We start from the raw sequence: 14,948 nt of genomic DNA on the forward strand, positions 1-14,948 counted from the left end.
ATTTAAAAATTAAGCAGTTAAAGCCCTGTAAATTTTCAATAGATTTCAATGTCTCCCCAAACAAATGGCGGTGAACGATTCTGACCTCGTAAAACATGCTCACCCTTTTGTGGATCTGGCTTGCACGCACTTTTATTCGTCAGTGTCATAGAGTACCCATGACCATCTTCTAACAGATATTCATTCCCAAATTTTGAGCCTTCCAATTTCCAAAGAGAGATAATGGCAGCTTTCCCAAAAAACTATTGTTGGAGATATCAATGATTTGACAATTAGGGTAGTTATAATCATGAATTTGTTTACTGCAAATTAAAAACCTTTAGGCTTGAAAGATCTCTCAACCAAGAGCAAAATATATCTTTGGATTGTTTTGCCAATAAAGTCGAAGGACCTCTAGCATCGTACACTTGGGCCAATGATCTTGGAAAACCACCACTGAGATTTAATTGCAATAATTGGTTTCCTTCTAAGTTTGTTGAATGCTTCCCGACAACTACAGAGACCCTAGCAAAAGCCAAGTAGCGAGCTTTTCATAATTCAAAACATTAAATACTACATTCTAGCAAAAAGTAAAGTCGGAAGTTCCATTATCAGTCAGAGACCTAAACAAACTAGCAAATACTCAGATACCTAATACAATGATCACCATCCAAACTCAATGCAGCACTGCATTAAAATTTTCAACGAGGTGCTCCATACATTTGGGTAGAGTCATACTGAGGATAACCGGGCTGAGGCGACAAAGTTTTCCCATAAGCTGCCGGAGCAGTTGCTGGCACACCTCCATAGCCACCTGGTTGTGGGACAGATTGATCGTAACTTTGTTGAGTTGGTGCTGGTTGAGCGTATCCTGGCTGCCCACTTGGTGGTGCACTATAGGCTGCTGCTGCAGGACCACCACTGTAAGCAGGATCTTGAGACCCTTGGTAATAAGCTGCATTGTTAGCAGCTGACTGCTCGGCGTAACCTTGTTGCGAAGTTGCATAAGGCCCGTAACCCCCAGCAGGACCCACTTGTGCATAGCCCGGTACCTGCTGTGCACCAGGCTGAGTGTAACCTGGCTGCGCTCCTTGCTGTGGATAAGCGGGGCCAGATGCAGGTGGTGGTTGACTATACCCGTCAGCAGCTGGGGCAGAACCATACGGAGCATATGGTTGCTGCATCTGAGCACCAGATGGATACTGGTAAGGCTGTTGAGGTGGTGCATTCGGGCCGTATGATTGGGCAGGTGCAGAACCTTGATAAGGCATGTCCCCTGGTTGAGTAGCCCTGGGATGGCCATAAGATTGTGGCAGACCCTGTGAAGGCATGCCATATGATTGTGGCTTACCATACTGCTGTTGTGCAGCATAGCCTGGTTGAGTGCCTACTTGTTGGTAAACCTGCTGAGAACTTCCATGTCCTCCATAGGGATGCTGTGCAGGACCATGACTTTCATATTTCTGTTCATCATATCCATGTCCATAGCTCTGCTGAGGTGCTGCCTGAGAAAAAGCAGCCGAATGTCCATAATCTGAACCCTGTGGCTGTCCATAATTGTAATTCACCTGTGATTGGACTGAGCCCATAGCAGCGGCAGGGGAAGGGCCAGTAGCATGTGAAGGAATGGGAGTAGAATGTTGGGCAGATGCTGGGTTATCAGAAAAATGGCCTCCTTGTCCACCATAGTAATCATAACCACCAGCATGTTGGGGTGGACCATGCATGCTTGGAGGCCTTTGCTCCCAACCAGCACCATAGCTGCTTCTTGGAGCCATTTGTTGAGGATAACTCCCATATGCTGGAGGTGGATAATGTGAATTATGAGATGGATATGATCCCCGATGCTGATAATCATATGGTGTAGGACGAGGACCCCACTGAGGTGGACCAGTAGATCCACGGGGCCGATAAGCCTGCTGGTTAAAACCACCAGAGAAAGATGAAGGCCTCACAGGCTATTCCAAGCAAAAGCATAAAGAAAAAAGTTAGTAAGAACAGAAACGGTTCTGTTCACAGTTAAATTAAGAACAGTTATAAGGTAAAGCGGAATGAAAGTTGCTACTTGAGCTTGATAACCACATCTCCTATGCAAAACATTGGAGGGGCCCCAGGTCATCATTTTGTTTTAATGAGAACAGATATATGGAACACATGATACTTGGGCAAAATATAAGAGCTGACATCACAACAAAGTAAAAAGATAGTTATGCTATGAGTTGTAATGCCTACTTATGCTGCAGAGTTGCTACAGCAACGTTATAAAAGTAGGTATCATAACAAGCAGGAGAAGCACGTAGGAGATGTATATCCAAATAGAAAGAAATGGAACATAAGTGATACAATATGCCATCAACAAGATACAACACATGAAAGAATATGTATCGGATAAGATTTTCCTATGCAATCTAATCCATGTCATGTATAAAGAAAGAATATACAACATACTTTAAATCTTTCTAAAGAAAATAACAGAAACTAATTTGTTGTCAAAACTATCATTTCCTAACCATGAAGGGGGAACTTGCATCTATCCCAGCTAATCCTAAACATGTATAAACAATGCCATGCATAAACAACATACAACATGCTTCAAAACTTTCTTAAAAAAACAAAGAAACTAATTTGTTGCCACAACTATCATTTCCAACCACATGAAGGGGGGGCAAAACCAAAAAAAAATTATCCTCCCTGGTGGAATATATTTCTCAACTTCCATCTATCCCCAATTAAACCTGACCATACCATCCATCAATCACACCAATCAGTCCATCAACATTTTTACTCATCAATGAAACATTCATTTACAAGGCCAGTACATTTCTATGAATATGAGACCCTTTATGATTTGTGGATACAGTAGTTGGTCTGGTTCATTGTCTAAAAAGCAATACCATGCTCCATTTCTTCAAAACATGCAAAAATGCATACATCAATAGCCATACCCGCTTGGTCCTGAAAAGGGACCATCATGCTTCTAAATAAGTATCCAGCAACAATGACCTAAAACAAACTTCCATGCTTTGGATGTTTCATTCTCTTCCTCATTTCATCTCATTATTTAATTCAATCACCATTTTTAGTTTAACGGAAATTAAATTGCTAGTAGTCCAACATATAGATGTACATGCTAAAACCAAAGTATAAATACATTTACCTTAATCTGGAGAGTGACTGAGGACGATACCATGGCCATGGTTTATTGGGATTTGAACGTCCATAGAAGTTTATAAGAAGAAAGAAAAAAAAAAAAAAAAGTGGTTTTTACGGGGGGAAAAAAAACTATTATCAGGTATACCCATACATATGCAAGTGCATTGCCAACAAAAATGTCATATTAGACTTTTTAAAGTTTTAAGTGCTCTGGGATGCTTTCAATTGTCAATTCAACAAAATTGTAAAACAGAAGCAGGTGCAATAGACTTTCTTGTGCTAAGGTAACTCTAGAAGTACATTAAAGTGCATATATGTATTTACGGAAAATAAAGTCTGATTTCAACTACAAAAATGAAGAAAAAAAATAGCACCATTCCAGAGTGCTATAAAAATAAAAACATTAGAAAAACAAGCTACCGATATAAAATGATGAAACTGATACAAAATACCAACAATTTCGATGACAATTAGATGAAATGGTCTCAAACTTGATACTAAATAGCAACCAAGATTATAATTTATTCAATTGAATGTTCAAGAAAGACACAGCATTAGCACTTAATCTTTGAAGTTCCAAATTTATCAATACAGATACATCATCAATTAGATGCAAGATCTTTCAGACATCTTCATAACAACTAAATAACAATTGTAAGTCACATATAAATGATAGATGTTTCAACATTACGACAGCTCAGGTCATATAGGTGTACATAGCATGTTATAGACTAGGTTACATAACAAAATGCAATATTTTTGCATACATCTCAAGTAACCATGCTTTAGCTTTTACGCTGCACCTTAATACATATCATGTGACAAGTACCATATTCTTCGTACATAGAATTTGACACAAGTTTTGAAATAATCTCCCACACATTTTAATCATTGTGACTTCACCAGACATGACACTTTCTTCCAACACATCTCATTCATAGAACATTGGCGGCACTAATGAGCACTAAGGTTAATATAATAGTCTTACTACATTATTAGTTCTTTTAACTTTCAAGTCTCAAAGCAATCTTACCAACTATTAACATCCTGCAATCGCGAGATTTAATGGTTGATACCTCTCTTTCGTGGATGAGAATGAAGAGTGGTTGTCTATTGCTACACCAAGAAAGCAATGCTGACCCCATGGAAAAGGCAATAGCCAAATCTGCAATTTTTAAAGCCAACCAATTCGAAATTGGCACCTTCAAGATAAATAAATCATGGCAACCGACAGCTTGGATTGAATATATGATCTTCCTAACAGCATTCAAGTGACCTTGGCATGGATCATTCATCAATATCGCAAATCTCTTATGAATGCTATTTAAGTGATCAGTCTCTCACTCCTATTGCAACATTATCAAATAACTCTAGCCTAGATAAATAAAAAACTGTCACAGACATGCGAATTTTCAGTTGTTTGGACAGATAACCATGTCATGACCACAGTATAGATTGCTTTGCCAGATGTGAATAAACAGAAATGCTCCTCAACCAGTCCAGTGAGAAGAACAGTTCTGCACTAACTCAAGCAAGACATGAACAAACAACATGGGACCATCGACAGTAATCCTACTCTATAAAAACACAGGAATAGGTAAAAATACCACCAACAATAACAACATCACCATATTCTTTAAGTTTTCCCATCTTCAACTGCTGAAACATGATTATACAAAATAAACAGAAACATCCACAGAACTTGAATAAGATGCATACAATACTCTCACAAAGTCTATTTCCATCTAAGTCTAACATCTGTGGCTCAAATCTGAAGTATTACACATGTACAGCAATGCAAATTTTACATTTGGCAGCCTTCCGCATAAAAAGTCAAGTAATTATCCTAGCTACTCCACTAGACAGTCTTGCAGGCAGTCTTACAATATATAGAGAAGAATGCTGATCGTTGGACATTTACACACACTACTCCCTCAATGCACGTACAGTCATCAACCTTATCACTATTGCATTTTCTTTATCTATTACATAAGAACATGCTGGGAGCATTTGGTAAAAGATTCGAAAATCGAATAACATAATTAATTTTTTAGGAGAAGTGACTAATATAACAATCACAGCAGAAATAAATATACAATGATAATTTAGCTGCATTTCTCATTCTAGAAAAATAAAATCAAAGTCGAATACAAACCTGATTCATAACTTCCTTGATCAACTCCTTAGCCATCTCAATTTGCTTCTTGTCACCAGTCACTCGGACAGTCCTTTCTTTAGATTCATCTCCTTCTGGAAGATGTTGAGGTATCAACTGAAAGAAGGAGAAAAGAAAAAGGCTATCAGCACAGATGATGCAAAAACTATAACAAAATCAAGAAAAAAAGTCACCACCCTCATTTAGTCTACATCAACTTTTACATACATCAAAAGGTAAGGGTATACGGTATCAACTACCTGGATGCGTGCTCCTGTTCTGGTCTGCAAACCTTTAATTGTCTCCCCACCTTTGCCTATTATTAAACCAACCTGGACCAAAAAGCTTATAGCTTTAGTAAATCCTGTTTCTAATTAATTAATACTTATTGGTCATCAGAACACAAAAAATAACCTTCTCATTTGGAACTTGTATCTGGATTTGTTCAGAAGCTGCAGCAGCCTGTGCAGTAGTGAGACCCCTGGCTATAAGGGAAGGGGAACCCCCCGCATCAGCCTTCAGAAAAGTACATCAAAATCAAATAATCAGTTTCATATCTCCCAAAGAAACATCAACCAGATATAAATCCACATTGTGAGAGGGAGAGCAGTAGCAGTGGACAAGTAAAGCTAAGTTCAGACAGTACGAAACCTCAGCAATGACAGCACTTATAAGCTTCTCAGCCTGAGTTATATTATCCAAGCTTCCTATTATTTCCACAAGCCTCGTTGCAGCATATGGATCTGCATCAGCATCCCTTGTGATTTGAATTTTCGCCCCTGAATTGTACTGCAAGTAACGAATAGTATCCCCGGCCTTGCCAATAAGAACTCCAACCTGCACCAGCATTTAGCAAATATCTCTCTCAGATACCTATTCAATTTTTTTGATAAGTAGAGGCCTGTTCAACTTTTAAAAATGTGTAATATAAAAATATCTTCTATTTTTGACCCAAAAAAAAGGCTATCAGAAGTGTCTAAACAAACAATATGGGAGGCTGTGTAGGAAAAGCCTCCTGATCAATCTGATCAAAGCTTCTGCAGTTGCTTGCTTATGATGTAACTTGAGATTCAGAAAACATAGGATTCATCAACACATAACTTTGGATTTGGCAACACACTGTAAGATATAATTGATTTACTAAAACTCGCTATATCATCTTCAAATAATGTTGATGAATGCAGCTCTCACTACCCCCACCCGCCCAAATCCCCATGCCATTCTCATCTTCAGGCATTAAGCCACAACACTATGCTATCATTTATAATCATTTAGAAGACAAGTGATTAGTCAACCCACCTTATTATTGGGAACATCAATTTTGCGTGTCATAGTCTGAGAAACATTTTCTTGCTGAGAAACCTCTGTAGAGGGTTGCTGACTTTCCTCTTTTGGTGGTTCCTGATCATTTTCAGGCACAGAATCCTCAACAGATGGTTGAGTGTCACCTGTCTCAGGGTTTTCCACAGAGGGTCCTTCATCGCCATCGGTCCCTGTTGGTGGAACTTCCTCAACTGAAGGTTGAGCATCCTCTGACTGTAAAGTCTCCACCTCAGGTTGCTCGTTGTTCTCCCCAACAGGTCCATTGTCATTCTCTTTCTTCTCTTGGTACCCATTTTCATTAGCTGCAACACCAAAATTAGAGTAATTGAAGACACAAAACCAGGTGCATACAGAGGAAGTATGTTGTATTAGAACACAGCTGCTGCACACACACACACATTACAAGGATTTCAATGCAGATTTGCACAAGAAGGCTAAATTCTACAACATACAGCGCAACACCTTATCAAAATGCGGTCTATCAACCATTCACGATGACAAAACAAGGCTTTATACAAATGTTCAACCTCTTCCTCTATCACGCATGCCTGAAATGTGTTCTTTTCCTAAAAAAACTGATTTTCTTTTTTCACAAAAAAACAATTTAAACATAGTGACCATGAAATCTCTCCCATACAAACTACATGCCCTGTTCGTCAAAAAGTTAACTTTAGGAGATCTCACTTTCATCCAAATGAGCCTTCAGGCACGAATTTTTCCATTTCTATTTTTCTTTCATCGAATTAGTGGCCATTTTTCAAGGTTAAAATACACATAAATAAAAGATCAAAAAAAACTAAAACTAAAATTATTATAAACAATCCCTCAGACACATTACACAGATACACACATATGTAAGCAATGAAGTAAACCCTAATTAGATATAAATACCTGAGTCGTCGGGCTTGTCATCGAGGCGGGCCCGCTTCACCTCAGGCCCACCGGAAGAAACTGCCTCGTCAGCATCCTCGGCCGGTGCATCGTCATTGGGGTCGGCATTTAGATCGGCTAGCTGGTCCGTGCTCGGCTTATCAGGCTCTGGGGCTTCGGGCTCCAAATCCTCAAGTTTGCGCTTGTTATCCGACGGCGCAGCGGGAATCACCTCAACCGCTACAATCTCTTCCTCCGCCATAGTGTTCACGGAAGCTCCAAACTACCACCAGATCGAGAGCGAGGGTTTTGTGTTCGTGTCAGTGAGATATAGAGACAGAGAGAGAGAGAGAGCTGGAATGTGGCTAAGAGAGGGTGGGAGAGGTTTAAGGCATTTTATAAAGAGTGAGTTTTGGGGCTGAGATATTTCCGTGAGACTTCAATCTGGGCCTTTTATCTCAGCGCCAGGGACTAGGGCTATCGGTGACGGGATGGGCCCGTTTGGTTTGCGGAATAAATCTTTAGAATATAATGACTATTTCTATAGAATAGTCATTCTTTTATTCAGTAAGGATTTATTCAAATAGTTATTTCCGTGAAAATCACTAATCTCTTATACACAATAATAATTATTCCTCTAAAAAATGAGAGAAATAGCTATTCTTCTAATTCACGAAGAAATGGATAAGTTTTTCCAAAAAAAAAAACCATTCATTTTTTTCTTAAAAGCAAAGGAAAAACCTAAATTTACAGGGGTGGTTGGCAACCCCATTGGGTGGCCGGCCACCCCCCTGCATGACCTGAGGGTGGTCACACCACCCCCGAAGCACCTTGGGGTGGACCCCCGAGGTGGCCCGGGGGTGGTGCGACCACCCCCTAAATGTTTAGGGGCTGGCCACAGCCTCCCCCTTCGCCATCTGCAGTGGGTAGGCCACCCTTGATGAGCTTGGCCACCCCAAATCCACCGGGGGTAGTCATACCATCCCCAGGTCATGCAAGGGGGTGGCCTGTAATTTTGAGTTTTTTTTTTATTAAAAAAAAAAAAAAGGAGGGTGGAGTTTTTGGTAATTTTGGTTCAACTCCCATAAGGAACATGAATAACTATTTCATTCCGTCATCTTCTATTCCTAGTAATAGTTATTCATTTTCCTAACGGAACACCCAATCTGCGAACCAAACGAGCCCTGGTGTATGGCCCAGGGGTTGTAGTTGTTGTTGGTAGCGACATGACTGTTTTGGTGGGTTGGGTTTTTATAGACTCTATATACGTCAAAATTATTTAATTAAATGATCAAATCTTTTAACTTTATCCTACTATTTTCATGTTAAATTTATGAACACGGTAAGTTAAGCTCAAGTTGTATTGAGATATAAATATGGAGAAAATTTACTTTAATCCCCTGAAATTTCAGGAATTTTTTAATTTAAACCCCAAAGTTTAAAAATTGGCAATGTACCCCCCTAATGTTTCAAAAATTTTCAATTTAAACCTTCCGTTATTAATTTCCGTTAAATTGGACGGAAATTTTTTAGAAAAATCCACTTCACCCCCCTAAAGTTTCAGGAGTTTTTCAATTTGAACCCAAAAGTTTAAAAATTGGCAATGTACCCCCTAATGTTTTAAAAATTTTCAATTTAAACATTCCGTTACTAATTTCCGTCAAATTAGATGAAAATCTCTAAAATTACATAATTACCCTCAGGCTTTTTTTAAAAAAATTTCGCCCAATTTAACGAAAGGTTTAAATTGAAAATTTTTGAAATATTGGGGAGTACATTTAGGGGTGTCAACCCGGTCCAGTTTTCCGATTTTTGGCCAAAACCGGAACCGGAACTGAGGTACCCTGATTCTCGGTTTTGAGAAACTGGAACCGGAACCCCGGTTAACTGGGGTCCCGGTTACCTGCCGGTTCCGGTTTTACTAGGTCCGGTAACCGGTTTTTTAAGAAACCCACAGTCACCTTCTCCGGCAACTTTCTTGTCGGACCCAACCACAAAAACCTTGCATCTCAGTCCAAGAACATCATCTTCTCCAAACAAGAGTAATCTTGTTTTTCCATTGTTACAAATACTCAAGAAAACATCCAAACCCAAACTCAAACTCCTCTATGAAATCAAATAAAAAAATTAACCCAAAACTCCACCATTCGGTCATGGCAAAGAACACTCTAGCAAAACCCAAAAAATTAACAACCAAAAACTCATCTCCCTCAACAAAACCCAGCAACACCCAGAAATCCACAACCCAAAACTCTTCTCCCTCGGTAAAACCCAGCAAAACTCCTCTCCCTCAACAAAATCAATGCCAATACATATATGTATTATGTATGGACAAAAAGACTGTGTGTGTTTTTAAAATAATCTATTTTAATATTATATATATATATATATAGGGTTAAATACTCCACACACCCCTAGGGTTTTTCAATTTTATTTTTTCCTCCCTGAGGTTTCATTTTTATCACAGGAGGTTCCTGTGGTTTTGATAATAGACCAAGTTAGTCTTCCGTTAGTTGACTTAACAGAATTCCACGTGGACCAATCACATGTTGACACGTGGCACGTATTTATTTTTTTTAAATTTTTTTTTTTTTAAATGTATTTTCTTAAAAAGAAAAAGAAAAGATTGGGGTGGCCGAGCCACCCCCTTGGTGCCCAGGGGGTGGCTTGGCCACCCCCGATCTTTCTTTCTTTTTAGAAAACCATTTTTTTGATAAAAAAAAATTAAGTAGGTTGCCATTCAGCATGTCGATAATTCCACGTGAATCTAAAAGAATCAACTAGATCATGGGGACTAATTTGAAATTACTATTATCAAAACCACAAAGAACCTCGTGATAAAAATGAAACTTAAGAAAGAAAAAATAAACAGAGTTATTTAGCATTTGAAACCTATAATTATATATGCACCACGTTCAGGTTGGAAGGGAAAGAAAGAGATAAGCCCATTGAACCTAGAGTGGTAAATGGCTGAAATATATATATATAGGGGAAAATGCAGTTTGTACCCCTGAAGTTTCGAGGAGTTTTCAATTTTAACCCCAACGTTCAAAAATTGGCAATCTACCCCCCTGAAGTTTCAAAAATTAGCAATTTAAACCTTCCGTTTAATTTTTTCGTTAAATTGGATGGAAATGTTTTTAAAATAGCCTAAGGACAATGATGTAATTTCATAGATTTTCGTCGATTTTGGCGGAAAAATTAAGCGGAAGGTTTAAATTGCCAATTTTGAAACTTCGGGGGGGGTAAATTGCATTTCCCCATATATATATATATATATATACTATATATATATATATATATATATATATATTATTTTATATATATAATTATATATACACCCGGTTCGGTTTTTTCCCGGTTTCTAGGTGCCAAAAATGGGGCCGGAGTCCGAGGTTACAGTTTTGCAAGCAGGGCAGGCGAAACTGGGTCCCCGGTTTTCCCGTAAATCTTGACAGCCCTAGGTACATTGCTAATTTTTAAACTTTGTGGTTTAAATTGAAAAACTCCTGAAACTTCAGGGGGGTAAAGTGGATTTTATCTGAATTTTTTTCAAAAAGCCTAATGGTAATTACATAATTTCATGGATTTCCGTCCAATTTGACGAAAATTAGTAACGGAAGGTTTAAATTGAAAATTTTTGAAACATTAGGGGGGTACATTGTCAATTTTTAAACTTTGGGGTTTAAATTAAAAAACACCTGAAAATTCAGGGGGGTAAAGTTGATTTTTTTCCTATAAATATAAAAGTATATAGATCAACCTTAGCCTTACTCATTTAATTAAGGGAAAATTACACTTTACCCCCCAAAGTTGGCAGCATTTTTCAATTCGACTCCCAAAGTTTTAATTTTTGCAATTCACCCCCCCAAAGTTCCAATTTTTTTTTTCTTCAATTCAGCCATTTCATCAGTCAAAGCTGCTTTTGACTAATGGAACAATGACATTGACCTTTTCGTACCCAAAATACCGCCATCAACCCGCCTGACCCACGCCCATTTCGGTCTACCTAGACTTGACGAGCAACAATTTATTCGGAGCTATCCCTGATACATTTGGCCGATTTCAGAAACTTGAGGTTCTCTCATTGGTTTACAATCTCTTGGACGGGACAATTCCGGCATTTCTATGAAACATTTCCACCCTCAAGGTGCTTAACCTATCTTACAGTCTATTTTTCCAGGTGGGATTCCACCGAAGCTCGGAAACTTGACGAATCTCAAGGTACTGTGGCTCACGGACTGTAACTTGGTGTGGGAGATTCCTGACTCGCTGGGTTAGCTTAAGAAGCTCAAGGATTTGGATCTAGCGATGAACGAGTTGCATGGTTCGATTCCGAGGTTGCTCATCGGGTTGACCAATGTCGTCAAGTTACCTAGAAATCATCGGCGAGTTACCTAGAAATTTCGGCAGATGGGTTACCTTGGGTTAACTTGGGCGATGAAGATGGATGTGATGTCAATATGGAGTCTTTACGGTTAGAGCTTGTTTCGTTTCATGTCAGTATCCCATTCTTTAGAATGTGGTTTTTTTTTTTTTTTTTTTTTTTTTTTTCCTTTGTTTGGTTTGGGTTTCACTAATTTACTGTTTATGGTTGATCGTAGAATACTTCAGAGCATTCAGTTGGATGATCACACATAAATGTGTTCTCTTTGAGTTAGAGGATGACTCAGTCTGTAATTTGATATATCCCATTCTTTAGAAGGTGCATGTGGACCTGTCCTGTTTTGGCTTTGCCCTCCTTTGCTTGGAACTTGAAACGGGAAAAAAAAAAAACCCAATACGGATGGGGATGCGAATAACAGGGATGGGGGCAGTTTAGGAAAAAAAAATCAATAGTGATGACGTGCGTTGCACGTGATCACTCTTCCGTCAGTTAAAACGGCTTTGACTGACAGAATAGCCGAATTGCAAAAAATTGAAACTTTGGGGGTCGAATTGAAAAATCCTGACAACTTTGAGGGGGTAAAGTATAATTTTCCCTTTAATCAAATGAGTCACACTCCTAAATTATAACCATTTTAATTTCGAGTTAGATTTGTAATAATTTTGGTCATATAAAAAATTGTTAACTAGATAAGAGAAATGATTGGTGTCAACAATTTATCCATATTTTTTTCATATTCTCTTACAAATTCAATAAATAAATCATTAAATTTGTATGGTATACCATTGACTTATGTAGAATTTACATAAGTTCACAAATTTAATGATTGATTTGTAATATGAGATAGAACAAATATGGAGACCAATAGTTTTTTAATTATAAATACAACCATAGGCTTAGAAGACATATTATGAGGCCCCCGCGGCTAAATAATTATTGGGCTACATAAAGGTCCAACTTAGTCATAATACATGGCCCATAAGGGTCCAACCGTTCCTTTTTCTTTTGTTATTTCTCTATGTTGAACAGGAAACAGAGAATAAGTCGAGGCAGGTATTTCCCGCTCTATCCATAAGTTCTCCCGCTACCTCGCTTAGACATAAAGACATTTTGTGGAGGTTTCCTCCAAATAAGATGAAGTTACATTGAAATTGGAGGTCTAACGTAATACAGAGGAAAAATATAAGCTAAAGTAAAATAGAAATTTAAAGATAATGACATGAAAATAGTGAAAACTAAGGTCATGTAAAATTAGTAATGTTTTGACAATGTATGATAGTAAGTAAAGAATTAAGATTTAAAGTGAAAGGAAAATCGAAGAAAAACGATCAAAATTTACGACTTGTACACCGAATATAGTTCTTTTCGAAGCGGGTCATTTTTTATTCGAACAAGGAGGATCTTATTCGAACGAGAAGAGTGTTTTTTTGAACGAGATAAGTTTTTGTTCTAACATGCGTAAGATGTCATGTCATATTCCACCATGTTCTGCTTGATGCCATGTGTCAAGTAAAATGCCACATGTTATATAATAACATGTGTAATAAGAAGGAGAAATGAATATTGTTCAAACAGCTATATAATAAGAAGGAGAAATTAGACTTTTGATTTACATGAGTAATTTTGATGATACATTGGATGTTTTAGAATGCATGTTTGGTGAATTGTAGTTACTATGATATGGAGGAAGATATCGGTAACAAGAAAATTAGGGTTCGGGTGATTTTCAAATGAAAATCTCATGGCTGGAAACGAAAATGGTTATTGTTTGAACAAAGCAAGAACAATATGACTCATTTGAACAACCATTGTAGCCCGTTCAAAGGAAAAAATCAGACAGTTTTAGTAGGAAATTAAAGTTTTCTCAAAGAAAAATAAACGGTTTAAGGTTTAAATAGTCTTAAAGATGGTGTGAATTTGAATATCCACATTGTGCAAATTAGAGGAGAAACCATAATGCACACAAATGACACAATTGTTCCTAGCTGCCTAGATTGCATCCAACTCGATGGCAGCCGGGATCTCAAACTCAAACACCTCAGCTAACTGAGCTAAGGAACCAATAGAACCTAATGAGGCCTGAAATGATAGCTCTAAGAGAACTTAAAGATTAATGATATAGTAAAAAAAAAAAAAAAGGGTAACCTTAGTCGCTCACTTAGAGCATTCTCAATGGAAGAGCTAAGAGCATTCCCAATGGAAGAGCCATATTTTTATGTAAAATGGCTCTTCAAAACTCACTTTTATCTAGTTTAGCTAAGCTATTTTTAAGTGTCTACACATCCGATTAGCTATATTTCTAAAAAATAGGTGGGAAAAGATTTGGAAAAAAGATAAAGCAGGAGAGAGAAACACTAAAAAATAAAATGGCTCCCTTAAAAAGTGCTGCTACATTTAACTTTTTTTTTAACTCTTCTAATCAAATATCTATTTTACATATATTTTTGGCTCATCCAATGTGGGAGGTTTTTTGAACATTTGAAGAGCTATTCTAGATAAAAGTAACATTTGGCTCTTCCATTGGGAATGCTCTAAATGTTACTTTTATCTAAAATGGCTCTTCAAATGTTTAAAAAACCCCCTACATTGGATTAGCCAAAAGAAAATGTAAAATAGATATTTGATTGGAAAAGCTAAAAAAAAAGTTAAATGTAGCAGTACTTTTTAAGGAAGCCATTTTATTTTTTATTGTTTCTCTTACCTGTTTTCTCTTTTTCCCAAATCTTTTCCTACTTTTTCTCTGCATGTTCTCTCTTTTCCTAAACTTTTCCCATTTTTCCTCTCACATGTTCTCTTTTTCCAAAAACTTTTCTCACTTTTAATAATATTTAAATGATATAGATAAAAATATAGCTAATCGGATGTGAATGCATTTAAAAATTCATTAGCTAAACTAGATAAAAGTGAGTTTTAAGGAGCTATTTTGCATAAAAATTTGGCTCCTCCATTGGAAATGCTCTTAAAAAAAAAAAAAAAAGAAAAAAAAAGAAAAGAGAAGGGTTTATTAGTCTCAGTGTTTAAAAGGCATAACCAAACACGCCCTAAGCATAGCACCGCAACCGCCATTTGGCCCATTTCATA

The 14,948-nt window shown here is 37.5% G+C and overlaps 1 protein-coding gene across 2 annotated transcripts; it reads right to left on the reverse strand.

The window, feature by feature from the left end:
• Positions 1 to 510: 510 nt before the first annotated feature.
• LOC132180387 (uncharacterized) lies at positions 511 to 7,903 on the reverse strand. Of its 2 annotated transcripts, none has more exons than XM_059593187.1 (7): positions 7,502 to 7,903; positions 6,587 to 6,912; positions 5,939 to 6,124; positions 5,702 to 5,803; positions 5,545 to 5,619; positions 5,288 to 5,404; positions 511 to 1,937 (listed from the first exon to the last, which is right to left on the reverse strand). In XM_059593187.1, the coding sequence occupies exons 1-7, from the start codon at positions 7,740 to 7,742 to the stop codon at positions 681 to 683; spliced, it is 2,304 nt and encodes a 767-aa protein (XP_059449170.1). In that variant the 5' UTR covers positions 7,743 to 7,903; the 3' UTR covers positions 511 to 680. The 2 variants fall into 2 exon arrangements, with proteins under 2 accessions (XP_059449170.1, XP_059449171.1); XM_059593188.1 differs by having other exon boundaries at positions 5,548 to 5,619; positions 7,502 to 7,902.
• Between the last annotated feature and the right edge of the window lie 7,045 nt (positions 7,904 to 14,948).

Source organism: Corylus avellana, chromosome ca5 (assembly GCF_901000735.1).
Source record: "Corylus avellana chromosome ca5, CavTom2PMs-1.0".
Classification (NCBI taxonomy): Eukaryota; Viridiplantae; Streptophyta; class Magnoliopsida; order Fagales; family Betulaceae; genus Corylus; species Corylus avellana.